The sequence below is a fragment of the Pipistrellus kuhlii genome, unplaced genomic scaffold (genome assembly GCF_014108245.1).
Source record: "Pipistrellus kuhlii isolate mPipKuh1 unplaced genomic scaffold, mPipKuh1.p scaffold_m20_p_11, whole genome shotgun sequence".
NCBI classification, from domain to species: domain Eukaryota; kingdom Metazoa; phylum Chordata; class Mammalia; order Chiroptera; family Vespertilionidae; genus Pipistrellus; species Pipistrellus kuhlii.
This window is the reverse complement of record NW_023425416.1, coordinates 31,998,586-32,022,873: the sequence shown is the minus strand read 5'-3', so window position 1 is coordinate 32,022,873 and position 24,288 is coordinate 31,998,586. Positions and strand designations below refer to the sequence as shown.

At 42.7% G+C, this 24,288-nt stretch overlaps 1 protein-coding gene across 1 annotated transcript in view; it reads right to left on the bottom strand.

The window, feature by feature from the left end:
• Positions 1–1,709: 1,709 nt before the first annotated feature.
• The window catches only part of PLCL2 (phospholipase C like 2), a 159,532-nt gene continuing 136,953 nt past the window's right edge, over positions 1,710–24,288 (bottom strand). Inside the window, exons 5-6 of the mRNA XM_036431568.2 lie at positions 13,429–13,538; positions 1,710–2,543 (exon numbers count right to left, since the gene is read on the bottom strand). Of these exons, the coding sequence (XP_036287461.1) occupies positions 2,364–2,543; positions 13,429–13,538 (290 nt within the window). The 3' untranslated portion in view covers positions 1,710–2,363. The remainder of the gene's footprint in view (positions 2,544–13,428; positions 13,539–24,288) is intronic.

Here is a 24,288-nt window from a genome sequence, read left to right as displayed (position 1 = left end):
AAAGGTTCAGCGAATTCAAAAGTATTCAGTTTATGAAATCGGACCTCATCATGAAGACTGTGAGCTGGACAACCTTCCAATGCCACCCCGATGGACAGCACCCTCTCGAGGCAGTAGGACATGCGGCCTGAGAGGAACTCAGGGGCTCCTGGGCCACACAGCCCTGACATGGAGGAGGTGAGCATTTGGGGGGTCGGAGGCTTTCTGCCCCTCCATTCAGAAGTTATAGTGGCTGAAAGCAGAAACCAGCCAACACCTGAACTATGGCTTCAGAGGGGGCGGAAGTTCTTGGTGTGTCGGAGAGGCCTCAGGACCTCCCCCTATGTGGGGCCTGGGCATGGCGGCTGGAACCTGACCAGGGCCCCAGTCACACGCTGCCCATGTCATTTTCCACCGCACTGACCAGCTCTGCGCTGTAGTCTCCGTGCATTTTGCTAACCTCTGTTTTCCTGTGTTCTCGGCAGAGCTTTCCCAGTGTTTTTTTTTGTTTTTTGTTTGCTTTTTTTAAAGCCATCTTTTTCTTGAATTTACAGGGGTGACATTGCTTAAAAGTATATAGGTTTTGGGTATACAATTCTGTACTACATTATCTATGTATTGTGTGTTTACTACCCAAAGTCAAGTCTCCTCCCATCATCACTTATCTCCTCTTCACCTTCTTCTGCTTCCCCCAACCCCCTTTTCCTCTAGTAATCACCATACTCCTGTGTGTGTCTGTACATGTGGGGCTTTGGCTTAATTCTCACCTTTTCACCCAGTGGTTTTCATGTACTTCCCATTAGACACGGGTCCTAATTAGGAATGATGCACCATGTGCGCGCACGATGTGACTAATGACGGGGGCATTGTTTGTATTTACAGTAACTCACACAGTGTTTCCCCATTTGAAGAATGTAATGACGGCAGGAAGCCAGCATGCTGCCCCACAGTTACCACAACTTACGAACTCAGAGGTAGGTGTCTCATTTGTTTGACCAAGTAGGGGTGTTTTAAGGCCTTTGCAGGTCAATCCAGAGTGTGTCTATACTGTTTTCTTTGCAAGAGAGAACTGTTTGCAACCGTAACTCAAGCACATTAGAATGCGAAGGATAACTGAGCAAAGGAATGGTTTTTTAGGAGGATATTTGGGAGTTAGGTAGAAATAACTTAGATATGTTCAGCCTAAGCATCCCCCTGATTGAGGAATGACTGGGAAGCCAAGTTAAAGGTTTCAATACTTACCTGTTCACATACCTGAACCACTGAAATGAAAATGGGGTCGTTGAAGATTTAGACACATCTTTTGCTCTTCCAAAATTCGAAAGCCCATTTTGATTTGGGAGAAGTAGTAATTAGGATGCAGGGTTTGTTACTTTTTTTTTTAAATAGCACCAAGTTTCACTGATTTTTGAAAAATGAAAGCTTGGGTTAACAACTCAGCTGGCCTTAGGGAAGCAACATCTTCTCTGGCCTTGAACTTATCATTTGCACTATTTCAGGGCACACTCTCTGGTGTGAATTAAGAAGTGGAAGGGGGTGTCTCAGCCCACTTTACAGTCAGGCAGCTGCCACTGTGTGATGTTATGAGCACCTCACTGTAAGCTAGTGTCAAGCCAGACAAGCAACCCATTTTTTGACAAAGCTGTTTATCAAGTAATGGCTTACTCTTAAGAGCAGAATATTTGAAACACAATTTTTAAGTTAGAATTTCAGTACTGCTATTGGAGAAATATCATAAAACATCTTTTTTAATGTGAACACTACTTCATACAATGAAAAACTATTTACAATGTGTTGCTTCCAGATTGGTTGCTTTTACATTGTATATATTATACCCAGCACATGTCTCCAGCCGGGGAGCTTCAGTCCAATTGCACATTCTCCTTGTATTGGATGGTGCTCCAAAGTCCCTGGGGACTCGGGGGATCTGTCCACTTACATTCTCCTTAGTAATTATGGCTCAGCAGGCATTCCACCAAAATCATCTCTAACCCAGAGATTCTGACACATGTAAAATGCGTAGATTACATTTTTCTCCAATAAATACTAATTTGACAATACAATCCATTTCCATCTTAAGAAAGTGTTTTCTTTCTCAATGGAACTAGAGTGAATAGTCGGTGGTTCACACTGGAACGGAGTGATGGTGTCTTTGTATACAAATATAGCATACTTTGGCCAGGAATATCATTTCTTGTTAAAGAGTTTATTTGCCTTCACACGCCGGATTGCTACATACATTCACAGTTTTAAGAGACTGCAATTAGCTATTCCAGTTGTGCTTTAAAATCCCAAATATTATTTTCATCATTGAGTGCAAAGTGACTGCTCCACCTGACTACGGTTGGTCCAGAGTTGTAACCTCCAGATGACAATGAAGTGCCTCACTCTCCAGACTCATCGCTGGCTTTTTCAGGTATGACTTCCAGACTCCGGCGTGGCTTCTGCACGTCGGCATTTCCTGTCCCTGGTTTATTCAGTCCACACGAAACAGCAGCATAATGGATTTGTTTCAAGTTCTCCAAAGTCTCATTCTTAGCATATTTTAAAAGATCCGCTTGTCCCTGTAACAAAATATGTGGTGAAACATGTTAGATAGGCCCTGGTTTATTGTCATGGTTTGACAACTTAAGTTTTTTGCTACAATAGTAATATTTTCATTTCCTACTGACATGGCATTAGAATAGGTCAATTTTATGAGCTTAATAATCCACAATCTTAGGACCAACTAGAATAGGTCAATTTTAATAATGAGTTTACCAAGAGTATGCTGCCTTTTCATTTATAAATTTGAACAGAAGTGTATTACATCTAGTAATTTGGCCAATCTTGTTTTTCTTAACCTTTATATTCTGAAATACATATAAACTCACAGAAGGATGCAAATATAGTACAGATAGGTCTGGTGTACCCATATTTTCCCCAATGCTTACATCTGTAGTACAACAGTATCCAAGCTAGGACTGACACTAATACAATGTGTGTGTATAGTTGTCCATCACTTTAGCCCACGTATAGATTCATGTAACCACCCCTGAAATACACACACAGGGCTAACCCATCACCACAAAGATCTCCCTGGTGCTGACTCCACAGTCACACCATCCCCATCCCTCGACAACCACTAATCTTGTTGAGCTAGCCTGTGCCTCTGAGGGTACTCAGCAGCATCCCTGGAGAGTAGCAGCAACAATCAAAATATCTGCAGGCATTATCTAATGATTTCAAGATGATGTGGTGCCAATTGCTCCATTGTCATAAATTTCAACACTCCCACTTTAATGTTTTGTTTTTCCTTCCTATATTTAATCTGCTTCCCACCAGCATTCTACTTATACCAGTGGTCGGCAAACTTGTTAGTCAACAGAGCCAAATATCAATAGTACAATGACTGAAATTTCATTTGAGAGCCCAATTTTTTAAACTTAATAAAATATATTTTTTTTAAAAAGTTTTTTTTACAGAGAGGAAGGGGGAGAGAAAGAGAGAGCTAGAAATGCCAATGAGAGAGAAACATCAACCAGATGCCTCTTGCACACCCCCTACCGGGGATGTGCCCGCAACCAATGTATCGATACATGCCCTTGAATCAAACCTGGGACCTTTCAGTCCGCAGACTAATGCTCTACTACTGAGCCAAACCGGCTTCGGCAAAACTTAGAACTTCTAACACCACTTCTTCAAGATAGACTCACCCAGGCCATGGTATTCTGTGGAAGAGCCACACTCAAGGGGCCAACGAGCTGCATGTGGCTCTGTGGAGCCAGTTTGCGATCACTGACTTTTACTATTGTCTTTTTCTTAAAGAGTCTCTTTGCTGCTCATGATTTTCCCCCTTTTCTTGGGCTCTAAATTCATTCCATTACTCTATGATGCCTCTATAGTTTGAGTTTTCCTTGGCAGGCTTACATCCTTAGTACCATCCCTTCTTTCTCCCTTTCTGCTTTTTGTTTTCAACTGCCTCCCAATGTGCATCCTGCAAAGGGTGACAGGTAAGGGCTGACTTTGGCAGACAACAGGATATAATCAAATCTCAGCCACTAGTGAGACCAAATGGCTAGGTCACCATGAGGTGGGACTGCACTGAATGGCTTGCTGTTTACCACGTACAGTTCATGATTTTCCTGCTTTACGGAGATCTTTAGTTAGTTACTAAAAATAGGTGCTCCATTCTTTAGTGCTCCATTATTTAGTTTAACTGCACTTCTCCCAGAGGCCTCAGGGGTAACCTCAGTGTCACTTTAAGAAGACAGCACATGGTTCCTCTGCAACCAAAACCAGAGAATGAACAGTCTCACACCAAGAAACACAGCCTTTAGACTGTTACAGGTGCCACAAACATAGTGCCCTTTAGTAACTGTGTGTGATGAGTCTCACATCACCCAAATCAATGACTAATCTAGAAACTGACTACATTTCAAGTTTTCAGCATCACAGGCCAAATGCACAAACCTCTCCTAAGAATGCTATGGAGACTATGTTGCATTCCTTAAAACTACAATTTAAATTGGCATAGAGGGCTAGAAATGTAATTATAGTCCTAAATCTGAGACCACAGAGCCTACAATATGCCAAAAATCAGATATGCAGAAATGTATATCAGCAAAGCCTTCTGGAAACAATAGTTATCAATTATTGAGTGACTACTGTATGCCAGGCACTGTCTAAGCTCTTCACAAAGATTATCTCGTGGGAGGTTCAGTTACTACCAAACTTTAAAGATGAGGAAACTGAGTTTAAGGAGGTTCAAGGCCTCGGGCAATGCAGAGACTACACACAACTTTAACAAATCAGTCTACATCAAAATAAAAAGCTGCTGCACAGCAAAAGAAACCACCAACAAAATAACAAGAGAACTCACTGCATGGGAGAACATATTTGCCAATGATATCCAGTAAGTGGTTAATCTCCAAAATATAAAGGAACTCATACAACTTAACAGGAAGACAAATCCAATTAAAAATTGGCAAAGGAGCTAAATAGACACTTCTCCAAAGTGGACACACAGAAGGCCAAGAAGCATATGAAAACATGCTCAAAGTCACTAATCACCTGAGAGATGCAAATCAAAATGACAGCGAGGTACCATCTCACACCTGGCTATCATCAACAAACAAGTGTTGGCGAGGAGGTACAGAAAAGGAAGGAGGGGGGCAGCCTTTGTGGAAAACATTATGGAGTTGCCTCAAAATGTTAAAAGTGGGACTGCCATTTGACCCAGTGATCCCACTTCTAGGAATATATCCCAAGAAATCAAACAGCAATCAGAAAGGATATATGCACACCTATGTTCTTAGCAGCACAATTTAAAATAACTAAGATCTGGAAACAGCCTAAGTGTCCATGAGCAGATGAGTGGATTAAAAAACTGGTACATCTACACACTGGAATACTACTCTGCTGTAAAAAAAGAAAGCATTTGCAATAGCATGGATGGACCTGGAGAGCATTATGCTAAGCCAGTGGTCGGCAAACTCATTAGTAATCAGAGTGGTAAACTGTGGCTCGTGAGCCACAGTTGCCCACCACTGTGCTAAACAACATAAGCCAGAGAAAGATGAGTATCACCTCACTCATTTGTAGCATATAACAAACCACACGAACAAAAATAGATCCAGAGACAGAAGCATCAGACACACTGTCAAACCTCAGAGGGAAGGCTGGGTGGAAGGAGATCAATCAATGAACTTGTATGCATAACCCACAGACAAGGACAATAGGGGTTGGGGCAGGCTGGAAGAAGTCAATGGGGGGGAAAGCACACATATGTAATACTTCCAACAATAAAGATTTAAAAAGTAACACTTTAGAACATAAGATTCAATTTCATTCAGAATAAATGCCTTTCTCCTCAAACAATTTCATGTTTTACCCAACAAAGGTGGAGGGTGGTGCTGAGCTGGCCGGGACAGAGGGCAGGAGGAGAGGATGTCAGCCGGCCACAGGGCTGCAGGGGACACTGACCTCACAGGTGGCTCCAACAGGGGACGCCTCTAGGGCTCCGTTGTTGAGTAGTGCAGTTTTTATTCTACAAAGCTTTGTAAGTCCCCCCTGTGGTGGCATCTCCCTCGGTTACAGACCTGGCGTAGGAAGGGCGAATGTTCACCGTGGCGGTGAGTGCACCCTGCAGCAGCAGAGGGGGCCTCTCCTGACAGAGGAGCTTGCTCTGGTGGCAAAAGTGGGGTGAAGTCTCGGGAGCAGCCCTCGCAGTCTCCAGATGGTGTTTCCTCAAAACCCAAGCACAGAGGGCAGGAGGTTGGGTTCCTGGCAGAGACCAGTGCCTGTAGGAGGGGGGTGCGGCTCAGGTGCACAGAGAGAAGTGGAGGGCACAGGCCGTGGAGGGGCAGAGCCAGGACCATGAGTGAGCTCCTGCAAACGCAGTGAGCACAAGGCAGGCACACGACTTCCTCCCCGTTAATCTTTTCAGCACACCTGTGCGTGGTCACATGGTAGCCGAGGATCGAAAATTCCACGTTAGTGGGGTCCGACGGTCTGAGGTTTTACTGTGCTCAGATGGATCAGAAAGTAGTCTGTCTAATGACAAGTACTACTGTAGTTTGTTTCTGAGCCATCTGAGCAGGCTTCACACACTGACAGAAATAACTTCCAGTCAATTACAGCTTTTCAGGAAAACAGGCAACATAATACATCGCCTATAATAAAAAACGTAATTAAAGGATACTGGCCTCAATAAAGGAAATAAGCTACACGTGGGCTACGGAAGTCATTTTCCGAAAGGAAACAAATGTAGGCTTCAGGTTGTCAAGGTAAGCACTGCAACTCAAGTAAAAGCAAATAAAATCAAGATTAATGTCTTACCAGGTGCAAAATCTGCCTGGTTTAATGATTTATTTTGTGGAGAAGTGTTCTGTTCCTGCAGAGAGCAAACCTCTAATCACAGGCAGGGTCTAGGCTTTAGTCTTATGGGGAGGGTGGGATGGCACAGGATGGGGAGGTCGCTTGGTAGCAATTCACCTGGAAAACATCTTGGGCTTCAAAAGGTTCGTTTAAGTCTAGGATTCAAGTGCAATCCAATCCAACATAACCTTGGCCTCTGTTAACACTAAGATAATTTTCAGGCTCCGAGCAAAATCATACTGAGTCTCCCTCTGGGCCGCTGAGCCCAGCACATCTGCAGTCTGGGGATAATTCTGGTCGCCCGCTTTATGAACACCGACACAGAAGGGCCAGGGACCACAGCCATCCCAGCCCACACGTCTGTGGGAGGACTGAGCATGTCTGAGCGGAGTGAGGCGGGCCTGAGAGAAGATGGGATCTGTCAAAGAGGGAACAGAGGGTTTCGGTGCTGCCTCAGGGCATGACTATCACCAGGGGGTGGCCTTATTTTTATAAATCTATGAGATTTTACTATTTTAGAGATGGTAATAAGTAGAAATAGGAAAATGATCACCAGTGCAGTGAACATTTCAGCAAATGGAAAATAAAGGGAGAGGAAGGTCTTGATTAAGCTGGTGGGTTCAAAGTGCATTCCAGAGCTAACTTCCCACATTCCTGATGAAATGAGCAAACAATGACAAACATAAAACCACAAACAGCAACCAAACAAGGAAAAGGATATACCAAGATGTAATAAACTTCTAAAAACTCACAAGAATTCATACTGGCAATTCATAAAAACCCTAAAAATTCTAACCTCCGACCAAACTGGAGAGAAGCCACGGGAGGCCGTGTCCTCTGCTGCTGTGGATGGAGTGGGAGCGATGACGGACCGAGGGTGGGATGAAGCTCAGAAGCATGATGCTCAGTGCAGGAAGCCAGGCACCACGCTACATGGAATTAGTCTTGGGATCAAACGGGACAACGTAAAAAGAGCAATATGCCCAACTCCCAACCTAGCTGTTCTTGAGAGTACTCATTCTCATCTTTCAAAGCAGGTCAACCAACAGAGCTTAGAATCGAAATGTGTAGCTTTAAAAAACCCAACAAGATGACTCCTATCAATGTTTTTCATCTCTTTTGTTAACCTCAGATTTAGAAGAAATAAATACCCTTTACTCTAGACATTGTTCAGCAATTCATTTAGCTTCTCTATGGTTTACTTTTCTTCTGTTATATAAATTTAAAAAGAGCAATTAAGGCAGATTCTATTTGTTGATATACCTTATTTTATAATATCTGAGACACAGTGCCTATGAGACCTATCAGTTTTAGACTGCTAAGGAAGAGCAATCACCCCCAACTTAACTAGGATACAATGCAGAGATGTCATAGACTATAGATACATGCCATGTATCTACAGTCCAATCCAATATAACTTCAAAGATGTCAAGAATCAATAAAATGACTCTCCACCCACATGCACAATAAAAAGTGTCCTGGAGTGATGTCACCTACATTTAATACTAGTTATTTCTTAGAGGGAAGCTCTGAGGTCATTTTTTAACCTTTCATCTTTTCTGGCATTAAAAACTTCTAATGAAGACATAAATGAATGATTGCTATTCAAAGAAAAAAATAACTGGGAGTAAGTATGCCGAGATGTTAATAGTGGGTCATTCTGGGTGGTGATCATGCATGACATTTCTTCTTTGTTCATTTCCGTATTTTAAAGCAATTCTTAACACAGCAAAACTAAACAAAGCCAGTCAAGATTCATAACAACTGGGATGACAATCCTTAGATGAGAGGAGTTTGTGGCAGGTGCCTTGTCTCAGGGATCCGCTGTCCAGGGTACCCAGGCCTGTCCCAGCTTTCACACTGGGAATCCACCTCCCAGGATGACTGGTCACCCTGCACCCTCTACTGTTCCAACTGGAGGGAAAGACACTTGATTTGACACCAGAACCTTAATCCCTGGTATTTTTTAGGTCCTCCTGGTCCTGCCTCAGAATCCCCAGAGGAAGTTGTGAAACCAAGCAGATTCCCGTGTCCCACCCCTGGAGATTCTGAGGCAGGACCAGGAGGACTGAGAGGGCCTCCGGAGGCTGCATTTTTAAGGACCCCAGGTAATTCCTAAATGTGGCTTCAAGCTTGCTCAGCAGGGCCGCCTCCTCCTCTCTCCATATCCAGTGTCCTCTGAACCAGCCTGTGCCACCTGGTGCCAACTGCACAGCACACGGAGCAATGCCACTCCCCGTTCACCACGAAGAACAAGCCATGACAGGAGCTCCTGCCAGGAAGAGGTCAGCAGCTCAGCTCACATCCAGACTCGCATACAAGGGTCCAGGAGCACTGATTCTTCTAAAGGGCGTAAGCCGTGAAAGACACAGGAAGTCCTATTGCACAGGAGTGACACACAGATCTCTCCAATCCTCCTCCATTCCTCGCTTAGGTTCTACCGTGCTCCACACCATCCACAGCAAATAGTGTCCTGGAAATTCGAAAACTATCTGTTACCCTATCCTGTACATTTCTTTCCACATGAATATAAGTCTGGGGTGTTAATTCTTGCTCCTGGGCATAATTCTGTGGACAAAAAGGATGGTATGGGGAGATCTGAAGGTGACGGTGTAGGTAAACACCAGTACTCGCTGCCTCCCACAGCCGTATCAAAATTACAATTAAAATACAGAACCATCACCCAGAACCGCTGGAGAGCCCCCGCTGAATGCAAGTCCTACAACTAAAGAAGTAAAGAAAGCATGCTGAGACTAGGAGGGGAGAGGAGGCACAGAATGGGCTGATCTGGCACCCACGTTTGTTTGTTTTGTTTTTAAATCAGGAGGGAGATAGTCTCTGCAGAGGCTACTCAGGAGGAGCAAAGGGCCCCAGCCCCATACCAGCCCCCCAGCCCAGGGTTCTGGAGCTGGGAAGAGAAGTCCCTGTAAACTACAGGCTATAAAAACCAGTACAGATTGTGGTTGATGGACAAGAAGGCTGCTGGAGACCCAGGTGTCCTTCTTAAAGGGCCAAGCACAAACCTATAGGAAATACTGTGTTTCCTCAAAAATAAGACCTAGTGCATGGAAAGATAAGACATCCCCTGAAAATAAGACCTAGAGCAATTTTGGGAGAAAAAATTACTATAAGACACTGTCTTATTTTCGGGAAAACAGGGCAGCTTTTTCTGGGCTCCAGCACCAGGGGACCCAGACACATACGGGAGGAACTGGATTGTCTGGCATCAGGAACTCACTCGAGTGGCTTTCTCCCAGACGGGGGAGTTCACAGGAATCACTGCTCCTGTGCCAGGACCTCCCCTGTCGCAGAGCTGACTGGCAGCCATATCCAGGTCTCAATTAGCCTGGCCCACACTGTTTGCTCTGCCCTGGTGATTCCCTGAGGTCCCACCCCATCCAATCTGCAGCCCCACCCAACCTGTTTGCAACAGTATCTCCGTATAAATGGCCTGTCCTGGCTCAGGCTTCAAACTTTGGTAAAATCTCTCAAATAAGCTGCAGCTGGTGTCAGTGTGCCCCAAACATATCAATAAAAGGCCCAAGACTAGGTAGGCACTAGCACCAGCCTGCCTTGCTTCACAGCAGCTGTCCACTCTGTGCCAGTTGGTCCTCACAGCCAATTGGCCTGGAGGTCAACTCCTCCCAGACACGCCAACAGCAATCAAGGCTCAACTACAAGACTGTGCACACAGCCCACACGGGCGAATCTAGAGGCCTAGCTCAGATGACTGGGGAGGCTGGGCCACTGGGCTCTACAGGACCATCTACTACACAAGGCCACTCTACCAACCTGAGGAGACATAGAAGCTCTACCCAATACATACAAAGAAACATGTCACAAATGAAAGAAATCGAAGCAAGCAAATTACTAGATACAGAGTACAAAACCATTGATATACAGTTATTCAAGGATCTTCATGAGACTCTCAAGGATTTTAGTGAGAATGTCAAAGACACGAAAAAGTACCAGTCAGAAATTAAACATACACTAACTGAAATAAAGAACATTTTACTGGGATTCCACAGTAGGGGATTCCGAGAATCAAATCAACTATTTGGAATACGAGGAAGCAAAAAAACACCCTATCAGAAGAGCCAAAAGAAAAAATCCAAAAATCGGAAGAAATTATGTGCTCCACCCTCTGAGATGCATATAATTTGTTAACTATCCTGGAGCTTCTGGGGCAACTTCAAGTGTACCAACATTTGCATTATGGAGGTGCCAAATGAGGAATCTCAGTGGGAAGGGGGAGGGAGGGCAGGAAGAGATTAACCAAAGGTCTTACCTATGGACACAGTAGAGTGGTGAAGGCCCGGAATGAGGCAGGAACAAGGCAGAGGGGGGCAATGTGGGGAAAAAGGGAGACATCTGTAATACTCTCAACAATAAATTTTTTTTTAAAGTGGTATGTATGAGTTCAGTGACCTAAAGTAACATCATGGGGGTGGGGTGATATGATCATAAATTTCTAACCAGGAAAGGCATGATGGGTAGTTACAGTCCTATTAACTTCTGTCCTAAAAGGTTTAAGCAAGACCTGTCCATTGTTCTTGTGCATCTAGGTTAACATACCCTTGGAATGCCAGAAGCAATCTTCTTTACAGACCCCTGGAAGGTGCAACCACCCTCAAGGGAGCACATAGTGTGTTCACTATCCTGGACCTGGTTTTCTCCCACCTTCATTTAATCTTCCTTACTTTCCCTCTTTAAAGGCATAAAAGAAACTGCAAACCGTCATCTCCACAGCATCTGAGATCTTGCTTGCCAACAGTGTCATCAGTTTGGCTCAAATAAACTCTTACAAAAAAAATTTCTATAGTTTGGACATTTCCTATGTAGACAAGTCAGAAGAAAATCTGTTACCTCAGGGTAGCTATTTGGTTCATGTACTTATTTCTAAAGCCCGGTACAATCCTTATGTCACCTGGTTTTCATCAGTATGTGAGCCAGGATCCCTTTTTGGTGCTTCTCAAACTTTGATGTATATAGGAACGCCCTGGAATCTTGTAAAAACAGAGCTTCTGATTGGCGGGTGTGGGGTGGGGCTGGGCATCTGCAGGTTGAACAGGCTCCGGATGACACCCCGATTGCTGGTGCCTGGACCACAAAGGAGTGGCAAGGAGAACTGACAGAGGGAAACTAGCTCCCTAAGTCTATTTTTACTTATAATAAAAAGCCAAATGAGCATTTATTCTTATCACAGGGCTATGAACCACTGTGCTATTTTTTTCCTGAGATTTGCAGGAAATTTGTAGTGTAACCCCCACCTCTGGTGGGAGTGAGTTGGCAAGTAGTAAAGTAAAATTCCTTTTCATTGTACGTTCTTATCTCTGCTGTTTACTGAACTGCAATCAATCAGAGTTAAATACTAAGCAGAAGACAGAGATTTAAAAAGTACATGTGTAGGAAGGGGAGTGTTTGAAGAAGAAAATGATTTTAATTTTAAAAACGAGTTAAATGTGAGAAAACGCAAGTTGGCTAGCTTTGGAAGGACTTTTGTTAAATCAACTCAGAAAACTGTCATCAGCTGCAGAGATGGGTCCTCTAACTTGAAGGGGGTGGGGAAATGAAATGAAAAGAGGCAGTGTGATAGTGCTTTTAGTTTTAAACCCAGCTGAGCAGAAAGTTTGGCAGGTGAATACTGAGTAATTTTACATTTTGCTGTTCAAGATCCAGAGTGAAATAATGTTTTCTGTGTTATTATTGAAGTTCCTAAAAATTCAGATGAAGAAAAGTGAAGATCACGTTGAGATAAAACTAAAAAAAAAAAAAAAAAAAAAAAAGTTTCAAAGTACATACAAAGCATTATTTTAAAAATCATGTCATATTATATATTATTAGAAAAAAATACCAGGAGAGAGTTCAGCCCAGGGCCAATGGCACCGTTTCTGGACAGTAGGGCTTTGTTTACCTTTGGTTATGATATTTTGACATTTTCTAAAAAGTTTTATAATAAAAAATAAAAATGCTTTTAAAAAAATGGACAGGCTGAGATAGATGAAAGGAAAGGAGGGAGAGAGAGAGAGAGAGAAAAAGGGAAGGGAGGGAGGGAGGGAGGGAGGAAAGAAGGAGGAAGAAAAGTCTGAAGATGGCTTTTCCCTTGAAGGAAATTTTCTTTCCAATAGCAATTCCTTTACATATTTCTTTTGATTATGTCCTATATAAGTGTCTCCTATATTTTTCTGCGATCATATTAATATGAAGGCTATCATCATTACTGAAAGTGTTACATGAAATTCGAGCAACTATAATTTTTAAAGTCCCAGTCACTCTTCTGTAATCACTATTTTCTATTTCACACACAGCACTGGCATTCATGACGTTCACAATGCTTCAAGGATAAAATGCAAGGTCCTTTCACTTCCTACCAGAATCCATAATGTGCCAACCAACAAAGTCCCCACATTCTCCCTCTGAGCCACACCACCCAGCCACGGTGCCTGCAGACTCTCGGAGGGCAGAGGGCACCGGATCCCTGTGAGCACGCACAGCCTCCAGTGGTGGATGATGTGCACAAAATGTCCCTACAGAAAGAAACACACTGAAAAAGTCTGCAAAACCACTAGCACCAGCAACAGCTCTCGGTACCTTCAAGATGGTGATGTTCCAGGTGAAGCTCTCCACGGCCTTCTGTAGTTTCCGCTCCTTCAGGCCTTCCCTGGTGCCGATGCTGTGCAGGTGCTCATGGAACTCCATGGCTGAAAGAGACAGAGACAAAGCAGATCATTCTCCCTCCAGTCTGTGCTAACGAGCCAGCAGCATTTCCTTCTCTAGGTATTGTCTCTAGGCAGCAGCATTTCCTTCTCCAGCGTCCGATGGGATTTCGTGAACATGCCTATTTAAGAATGTAATAATGGGGGAAACACTCAGAATTCCTGGTATCAGCAAGCCGGAAGGTATGCGTGTGAGAAATCTGTGGTTGTTCCACATGGTTTTGAAGGGCGAACAGGACACAGGTTGAGTTCATTCTCCCTGTTTCAGAGGTGAGGAATCTGGGCTCTGCATGGTGCAGAGCTTGATGCCTGTGGAGGGAGCAGGAGGAAGAGCTGGGATGAGAACCCAGGTTTTGGGAATCTCCAGAGGACACAGTGTCAACAACTGGGGATGAAATGAATGCAAAATGTATTTCCTGTCACAGGATAGTCAATCTGAGATCAGATTCAGCAATTTTACTATTATTAATAAAATTGCTGAATCTAATTTAAACTATTTATTTTGGCCTTAGAATGTATCTTACTGAGAATGTTTGGTAAAAATATTATATTCTAAGGTTAGTCAGAATAATTTTTTACTTGGTTATGTCACTCACAAAGTACCACTAGATTCACTTGTTTCTTTTTCTTTTTTCACTTTTTTTTTTTTCTGGATGTAATCTGTGTTAAAATTATCTCGAAACTTTATTCCAAAGTCAAATTATATACCAAGGTGTATTCAGATGAGTTTTGCTTCCATCCTGATCTCCACTACCCTGACCCTTCCCTCCCCCTATACAGTTTTATTAGTTTTTATTATCTCTTTATTATATTGTTTCTCCTCAAAAATATAAGCAAATGTGTACATATATTCATAATGCTCCTTTCTTGTACAAACGTAGCATGCTATGTGCACTGTTCTGTGCCTTGGCTTTGCTTTTTCCTCATGTGACTACACTGCTGGTGACCTGGCCCAGTGGGCCACATACCCTCTGTCTAGTTCTGACTTCCACTGGATGTGCTTAACACACTGCAAAGCAAACAGACAAAAGCCAAGCCAACAAAATAACCGTGGATAGGTGGCAATCTTTTAAAACCCAGTTTCTTTGCTAGAGCATTAAAACACACACACACACACACACACACACACACAATGTTTTCCTATGTTACATGATGGAGTCTCCCTGGCATGTACTGTATTTTTAAAAAAATGGCCAGGTGAGGTCCTAACGCTGGGGCAGGGGGGTAAATTAAGAGTTAATACTGGACTTCAGCAAGATGTGGGTTTCAGGATCTGAATCATTAATACTCATAGTGTTTATGTTTATGGCAGTCGGGAGGCACACATATCACAGAGGTGTGGTAGACAGATCCATGACTGGAATACAGGAAAAAGAGAAGCAACAGAGCTGTGTGCAGGAGTGTAACTGCAAACAAGAAGACATGCACCAGATGGTCTTCGAGGTGCACAGGACGAGACAAGGGGAGGGAATGAAGGTGATGTTACGACTACAATTGCCTGACCAGATGTGGGGTATAATGTTGCTTTTTTTTAAAAATTACAAATTTCAAAACTGGCACAAAGGTGTGACACAACAATATGGGGAATTTTCAACGACAAAGTTATCTGCGAGGAAGCCTCACTCCACTGGAGACAGACTGTTTGTCCGTCTAAAGTTCATCACCGTAACTGGGTAGAAACTCCCTTCGTTTAATATAGCCTTTCTCCTTTCTTTCCTTTGATTCAAGCTGGGCTCATCCAGGACCCTGCCTCACCTGCCTCCTTCTCCCTGGCACAACCACTCCCTTAAGCAGCAAGCCTGCAGGACGAGGTTCTGATCTGCATCAGACAATAATCGTTAGAACAAAGCCTCCAGTCAGCACCACAGAGACTAGAGATAACACTGAGGCCTCAGTGATGTTTCACCTCCAGGCCCAGAAAAGCAGTGAAACCAGACAGAGAGGTGCCACGGCTGACATCAGGACCAGATGATCAACTACCCTCTTCCCCAGTGCTGACCAATCAACAGCAACCTGCACCCTGACCACAACCCCAGCTCCCTTAGTCACCATGACTGGGGATCTTCCCCTGATAGCCATCCTAGGAAGCCATGCGAGCCAGCATTAGCTAACGTGTCTCTGGGTGTGGGCCACATCCTAAAAATAAACCCGTACTCTGCTGTAAGCTCCTGTCGGTGTCTTCTTGGGCTTTGATGACACAGGCAGATGGACCCCTTTGGTCTGATAACATCACCCGTGAGGTAATGAGGCAGTGGCACCAACTGCTCGCTGGGCTTCATTCCAACAAGGAAAAGCCCACAGATAATACAAGCATGGGAGAGCGGATGGAGGCAGCCCTGGCTTTGACCAACATCTATCCCACATCTAAAGAAAGCAGCTTTCGGAAAGTTCAGAAGAACACAGCCAGAGGCGGTAACAAGACAGGCTGCTGTGAGACTGACCGAGGACTCGAGGGGGAAACAGTCAAGATGGTGAAAATGATACCGATAAGGAAGAAATGGGAAATAAGCATGGCTGTTTTAAAAAGCTCATATTTGACATGCTTATTAAAAAAAACTGGAGAGTTCCCCTTTAGATTCCCACTCTTAAAATATCTGCAGTCCAATAAAAGACTACAGGGAAGTGCAAAATATATTATTAACAAAGTTCTTTAAAAATGGGGCAAAAAGGGCAATGAGTTGAAAACTGGAAAAGATATGTTAAAAAGATTAAAAATCCCAATTTTTTAAGTGACCATTGTCATTGATTTCATTATGCTGCACAGCAGATGTGTTGCTTTAAAAATATTTTTATATTGTTAACTTATAGACTGATCAGTGCAAACATGTTGCTCATCTGCTGAAATGAAGCATATGCTGATTTTATTCTCATGGGAATAAAGGATTCTCACCGGGGCCTATGCAGCATGCTTGCTCCCTCACGCCTCCCCTGTCCTATGCCACGTCGAGGGCAAGGCCTTAGGCAGACAATGCCGGGGAGCAAGAGGCAGCTCTCGGGGCGCTTTACATACATGGCAGAGGAGACTTGGAGAGGGCACAGAACCTTCCCAAGGAAATGGTGAAGGACTGGATACTGGTTTGCCTGCGCACATGAATGAAGACTTCCCAACTACCATGCATTATTTCTGAATGAGAGTCCCTGCCCTTACAGGAGCTTATGCTGTAGTTATGTGCATCACATAATTATGCTGTGAGGAGGAACACTAGGGCTTTTGGAGCCAGTTCCAAGGGAATACAGAGGGAGCAGAGTGAGATTATGCATTTGAACTGGGTCAGTCCCTATATAACAAGAAAATCTAATTATATATCAAAGATGCAAACTGCATTATTCCCTTGATATTAAATTACCAGGAAACACCACGGGGGTCTTTTTGGTTCTTTACATCAACAGTGGGTATGAAGGACTTGTCTGGGGTAGATGTTAACTTTCTCCCTATTTCCCAAATTATTTCCAGCAAAGAAACATGAACCCAATGAAAAAGTCCTTATCTCATTAAGAAACTTAAAAGTATCTCTCTTCTCCTTCTGTGAGTCTTACCATACTTTCTAAAGAGCAGATGAAAGAGTAGCTGGAAAAACTTTTAAGACCAAGTTACCACCGTCCCATACCCCCCACAAAAAAACCCAACTTGTTTGTGCTTTAAAACTCCTGGTTCTATAGTTTCAGTTTGAGGTGGTGGGGTTAGGAGCTGGTGGAAGGGGAAGGAATCTGGAGCTCCCACTGTGGGGACCAGGATGGGACATTATCAGCTCTTGGGGGAGCCCAGGGTAGACTGGGGGCACGTGTGAATCCAACTGCAGATGGACAGCCAGAGTGGGGGAGGCAGGGAGTTAGAGGGTTGCTCCAGAATCCAGAGAGTTTGAAGGCCTCTATTGTTTGAGAGAGCTTGGAAGAAGGGTAACTCAGCAAAGGATTTGGGGGAGAGAACCTATAAGGGGATCCTGTTGGCAGGCTTCTCAGAGAGGGGATCTCAAACCTCAGTGTACAAAGGAGTCCCTGGAGGTACCTGTTTAAAGGGCCGTTTCTCTGCCTCTCCCCAGCACTCTGATGCCCGGACGCACGTTTCTAGCAAGCACCAGATTTCCATGCCAGAGGGCTAGGGATCGCTCTGAGGAAAACCAGAACCGGAGGCCAGGGAGATGGGACTGAGGCAGGAAGTCGTGATGAAAATGCGGAGCAAGCCCAGTAGGTATCAGAGGGCCACAGGTACAGGAGCATTTCAGAAACCTTAGAATTATGACACAGCAACTGCCTATCCTGAAAAAGGGAAGGACAGAAAGGGGGGTGAGGAAGTCAGGACTCTTCCTTTTTTAAGTAACTGGCCCAGCTCATGTGTACAAATATTTCAAAATTATTTTAAATAAGATTTCTATTTTTGTTTTCTAAGTTTCTTTCTTTTTTTTTTTATTAAAAAGAACTCTAATGTGAAACAATCAGGAATATCTACTTGAAGAGGTAAAACTGAACAATTACCCAAGAATTTCTTTATATGTGGATTTTTCAGAATAGATCTCAATTTCTGTAATTAGTAGTCAATCTCTGTAATATTGAGATACAAAAGGTTGCATTATTTTGGGTAATGAAAGGAATTATTGACTCATGAAGTAATAACACTAATTGGTCAGCCAATAACATTCATTGATCACACGCCATGTGTAGGCCATGTGACCATATGCTATATTGAGTCCCATCTGTAAAAAGCTACTGATTTCTAGAAACAGGGGAACAAAGCAGGTTAAGAGAATTGGTACTTCTATCATCAGCTCACTGACAATTCTTTCATAAAGAGATCTTTACAGTTTTGTTCTGGAATACAATGGCTGTGTTTAGAGGCATTTGTTTAGCAAATAGGGCAACAGCATTAAAATTATGATTGAGATACATAACAATTGCTGTTTTTTAAAAATCAATGTCAAAATAAATTGTGTGGGTACAATATCAAGCCAGGATTTCTGTACTAGGAAAAAGAAACTATATATGGGAGATCTAGTAGGCATGTATGAACTATATACTATAATGTAAAAGGTTATAAAATAAATTACAAACAACTGGTAATGTAGGGTTAGATTGCTTAATCTAAAAAAAAAATACACTGAAAAGAATAAATCAGACAAGTTTAGATTTCAGAAAACCTGAGGAAGTCCCATCTTGCATTTTCACTTAAATGACTAGCTAGGACACGAGAAGGTAGTAAATACTCCTAAGGTGCAGTGACTACCCTTGCACCTGTTATTAAAGTGTAAGCAATTATATTGGAAAGTTACATAACAAAGAAGATGAGGGCCATGTGGATATTTATAACATCATTCTCAGGCCACACAAAATTACCAACTTAAAAATTAGCCTGATCCATTTGGTCAAACATTTAATTAACTCACCCCTAATGCCTTGGCAGGGCCAGGCCAAATGATTTTGTGGGCCTTGTACAGCTGGTAGGCCAGATGTTCGCCACCTCTGCAGTAGGTGCTGAAATAGGGGGCTTTCTGGTGTCAAAGCACAACTGCTTTTCATTGATGAATTCTAGATAAGAAAAATCTACAATCTTGAAAATAGTGAGGACTTCAATGAAAATTTCTTTTGTGATGATTATCTACAAAAGTCAATTATTTAAAAGTTTAAAAATTACAGATTGGAGCCAAAAAAGATGAAATGTTGTTACAGAATGTGGCTGTGAGCTTGCATGGCCCGACACTGCCTGGGGGCTTACGGAGAGCTATGGCCAGGCACTGGTGCCAGATGAGAGGAGGCAGGTTCTTGACTGAGTTGCTGCTGGTGACAAGAATTCCCACTGTGAAAATAATCTTCAGGTTCAGAAATAGAAACCAGGACAGTAATAATGAGAGAATGAGTGGGGTTGTTTTCTTTTTTTCAGGAACAAGTTCTATTTCCCTGTATATTTCCAGGATCTTCATCATAAATGTGTATATTTTAGAGCCATGCGTAGATGTTACATTATCTTAAAGTTAGTTGTTTAACATAAATACCTGTGTTTTTCTATTAGTTAATGGCCCAATCTAGTCTGACTTGAACTAAATGGCATTAGTAGAGCCTCAAATAAAGCATGGCCTTGGCCATGATTTTTAATGGTGAAACATAACATTTTGGGTCAATTACCAGTATTAAGAGATGAGGGTAGGGGAGGGAAGCAGGAGTCCTTGATTCTACTAAATCATTGCATCAAAGTAAGACATGAGGTAACAGTTAATTCTGACCAAAAAAATGAAAATCTTTGTTAAGTTTTAGTAAACTTCATTTGAAAATCAATGATAATATTAGGTAAATAGTCCTTTGAAAAGTGTGACATGTTCTATAACTGTGATGTGCCATATTTTTAACAGTCAAAATATACAATGTGTTTAAGGGCATTAAAGTTGAAGGCTGTGAGCCGACATCCATATCCAACGGGGCACATGGGAACATGGCCTAAAGCTCGGGGTGAGTGATGTCCAGAAAGCAGAGAACGGTATGTCTTACACACAGACCTGGCTGGGCCTGACTGAGGCTGCTCTTCTGCCAGAGGGTTCTCTTTGAGCCTTTCCTGTTCTGGGCCCAAACCCTACAATGACCCCATGATCCCAAGTCTCTGTTCCTAGTGAAAAGCTGTGGGCTATTTTCCTTCTGGAATGTTAGTCAAGAAGAAAATCTGCTTAGATTCCTTTGTGGTAATAAACTTGAGAACTAAGACGATAGACAGCAAATCATGAAACAGCAGGGAAAGGACAAACGGAAAACCCATATTCATGTGATTTCCACACGAGTTTAGCTCAGTCTGGTCTACAGGGAATGGAAGACACAGGCCATGGGACCAAAGAACGAGGCCTGGCAATGGGTCCACGGTGGGGACTGCACCAATCATTTAACCTTTTTGTTTAGTTATAATGTCAAACTTCACAAAAGTTTATTATTTCGTTTTTATGTAAAGAAGTATATTTTAAAAAGTTATTGCTTCTTTCTATGTCCTCTCTCAAAAAATCTAAACAGCTCAGATTTTCTTATACTGGTAGGTGTTGGTTTCACATAATTTTTCAATTATTATTTTAAAATACTTTATAACTTAAATATTGTAAAGGTTTTCCTTGGAGAGGATTGACAAAACAATGAAATTTAATGCTCACACAAGTAACATGTTTTATAAAAATTAATAAATGAGTGTAAATTTTCTAAGAGGATAAAATTAATGTCAGTACAACTGCATAAAATGGGATGTAGTGAAGAGAAATTTCCACTTCTCATCAAATTTCTTGCTTTCCATCACAGATAAACTTAGATGAAAGCCAGACAGCCATATCCTATCCTAACCCTAAACATATTACTAGCATAAGAACGGGCATTTATATAAATGGGAAATAACAGAGACTCCAGAAATCGACTCGTACCATTATAGTAATTAACATCTGACAAAGGAGGTCAGAGAATACATGGAGTAAAAAAAGTCTCTTCAATTCATTGTGTTGAGAAAATTTGACAGTTACATGCAAAAAAATAAAGCCAGACCACCAACTTACACCATACACAAGAATAAACTCAAAATCGGTAAAAAAATTAAGTTTTAGTCACAAAACAATAAAAAATCCTTGAAGAAAATATATGCTGTGTACTCAGACATCTCACTGATACATCTCCTAGGGCAAAAGAAACAAGGAAAAAAATAAACAAATGGGACTACATCAAATTAAAAAGCTTCTATATAACAAAATAAACCATCATCAAAATGAAAAGTGAGCCCACTACATGGGCGAACATATTTGCCAATGAAACACCTGATAAAGGGTTAATTTCTAAAATATATAAAGAACTCGAAGACAATCCAATTTAAAAATGGGCAAAAGACCTGTATGGACACTTCTCCAAAGAAGACATAAAGATGTCCAAGAGACATATGAAAAAATGCTCAAAGTCGCTGATCATCACAGAAATGCAAATTAAAGCCACAATGAGGTGGAAGAGAACCAAGATGGCGGCTTAGGTAAACACCTGTACTCGCCGCCTCCCACAACCACTTCAAAATTACAACCAAAATACAGAACAACCATTATTCAGCCTGAACGGTGACTGAATGGAAACCCTACAACTAGAGAAGCAGAGAAGAAAACACACTGAGACTGGTAGGAAGGGGGAGGCATGGAACAGGCTGATCTGACACCCACATGTGCCATTTTTTAATTGGGAGGGAGATTGTTACTGCAGAGGCCGGCTGGAGGAGCAAGGGATCTCAGCCCCACACCAGATCCCCAGCCCAGGGTTCCAGAGCTGGGGAGAGAAGTTCCTGTAATTTTTGGCAGTAAAAGACAGCAGGGGTTGTGGCTAAGAGACTCCAAGGCTGCCGGAGACCACAGTGTTCCACTTAAAGAGCTGGGATGTGAATTTACCTGGACTTCCAGCACCAGGTGGCTTTGAGGCACCCAAAAATCTTACGGATAGACAGTAGGGTGGTGAAGGCCTGGGGTGGGGAGGGAACCAGGTAGAGGTGGACAACAGGGGGAAAAGGGGACATCTGTAACACTCTCAATAATAAAGATTTTAAAACAGTAACAAAAAGTATAACGAGGGCCGGGCCAACATGGTTTACTGGTTGAACATTGACCTATGAACTAGGAGGTCACAATTCCTTTCCTGGTCAGGGTCTATGCCTGGGTTGTAGGCTCAATCCCTAGTGTGGGGTGTGCAAGAGGTAGCTGATCAATGATTTGCTCTCATCATTGATGTTTCTCTCTCCTTCTCCCTTCCACTCTGAAATCAATATAACTACTATGCAAAGCAGTATGGAGTTTCCTCAAAAAATTAAAAATGGAACTGCAATTTGACCCAGTTATCCCACTTCTGCAAATATATCCAAAGCCTCCCAGAACACCAATCAGGATCAATATATGTATCCCTGTGTTCAGACAGCCTGTGCCCATTACTAGATGAGTGGATAAAAAAAGCTATGGTACATTTACACAGTGGAATACTATATAATAATAGAAGTATAATATGCAAACCGATGGAAAGGCTGAACAGCAGAACAACTGTCTGTACAATCATGCTATGACATGCACTGGTGCCAGGCCAGCCAAGGTGGGTGCCATGTGATTGGTGAGGGGAGGGGGGCACCACTGCCCCATGATCAACCTGCAGAGGGAGGGCCAGGCCACCAGCTGGCAGGGGGATAAATTAGGGGGGGAAACGGGGTGGCAGCCGACGCAGGTAGCACCAGGCCAAGGTGGATGTGGGCGGAGGGTGAGGCCGGCTGCCAGCAGCCAGGGGAAGCCCGGTCCCGGGTGCCAGAGGAAGCTGGTGCTGGCCACCATGGGAAGGCCTACCCTTGCATGAATTTTGTGCATCAGGCCTCTAGTACAGATATAAAAAGGAAGAACTTCTTACCCTTTGGGACAGCATGGATGGACCTGGAGATTATTATGCTAAGCAAAATAAGCCAATTAGAAAAAAACAAGTATCATATGATCTCACTTATATGGGTAATCTAATGAACAAAATAAACTGACAAACAAAATAGGTCAAGACGCATATATGCATGGAACAGACCGACAGATCTCAGAGGAGAGGGGGTAAGGAGAACGAAGAGATTAACCAAAGAACTCTTATGAAATAGTGTGGTACAGACCTGGGTGAGTGGGGCTGTGTTGAGGGCAGTAAAGGGGGGAAAATGGGAGACATCTGTAATACTGTCAACAATAACAAATTGAAAAACATATGACCTATATAATACTAAGATATGAGAGAGGCTTTTGCTTTGAAGGGAAGGGGGTTTCAGTCAGAAACATGGCATCATTTCCTCTTCAGTTGAAACGGATGCCGTTGATTCTTGCCAAACATAAAGCAGATAACCTTTCAAACCTTCTGGCTGGGATTTTCTCTACCGATATAAATAATATGAACCTAAAATATACCATGTAGCATTTGGCTAAAAATTTTTAGAAGTATAATTTTTAAATAGACTCATAATATATATTAAAATTTTAAATTTATTTCAAATGTCCCAAATTAGGTGTAGTGAGCTAGTTCCTGGAAAATGGACTATAACACAGGTCTATTTGGGATCTCATTCAAGAGGTCAGTTTATCAACAGTATCAAAAGTACTGCAACATAACATGGTCTGCACGTGTCTTGTGGCACAACATCAAAGTATCTTGAAAACAAAATATGGGTATCTCAGCATTTTTTTCCTACTAATTTACATAAGTCCTGTTAAAGCATTCATCCTCTGTAAATTATCCTTTGCCCCAGAATGCCAGCGGTTGAAGTCTGGGGTGCCGCGGAAACGTGGGTGTTTATACCATAATCCCATGAACATGGAAATGCCTAATTAGTTTGCATATAGTTCCAGTTGGTAGTCTCTTTTTCTTGGTCTTCTTCCCAAACAATCTTGGCATTAACAAAACCCAAACTATTTTAAGATGGATCTTGAGCTGTTAAATCCCGTTCCACGTGAGGTGGAAGAGATAAGCCAGGTCTCTTAAATTTACCCACGAAACCCAGATGGAAGGCACGCTCCCTGGGATCCACCGCCACAGCAGTGATTGTGAATGGATTATATGGAGAACGCTCTACTTGCTCTGCCAGCAGGTTCCACCTGGGCAAGTCTAGGTGAGATCGAGTTGCATGACTTGTGGTCTTTTGTGGCCAAACACATGGCCACGAGACTCACCTGATCACAGAGGAAGAGTGTTTTGCAGGACCCTCCTCACTTCACTGAGTAATAAAAAGGCTTATTTACCCCGTTACACTGTTAAA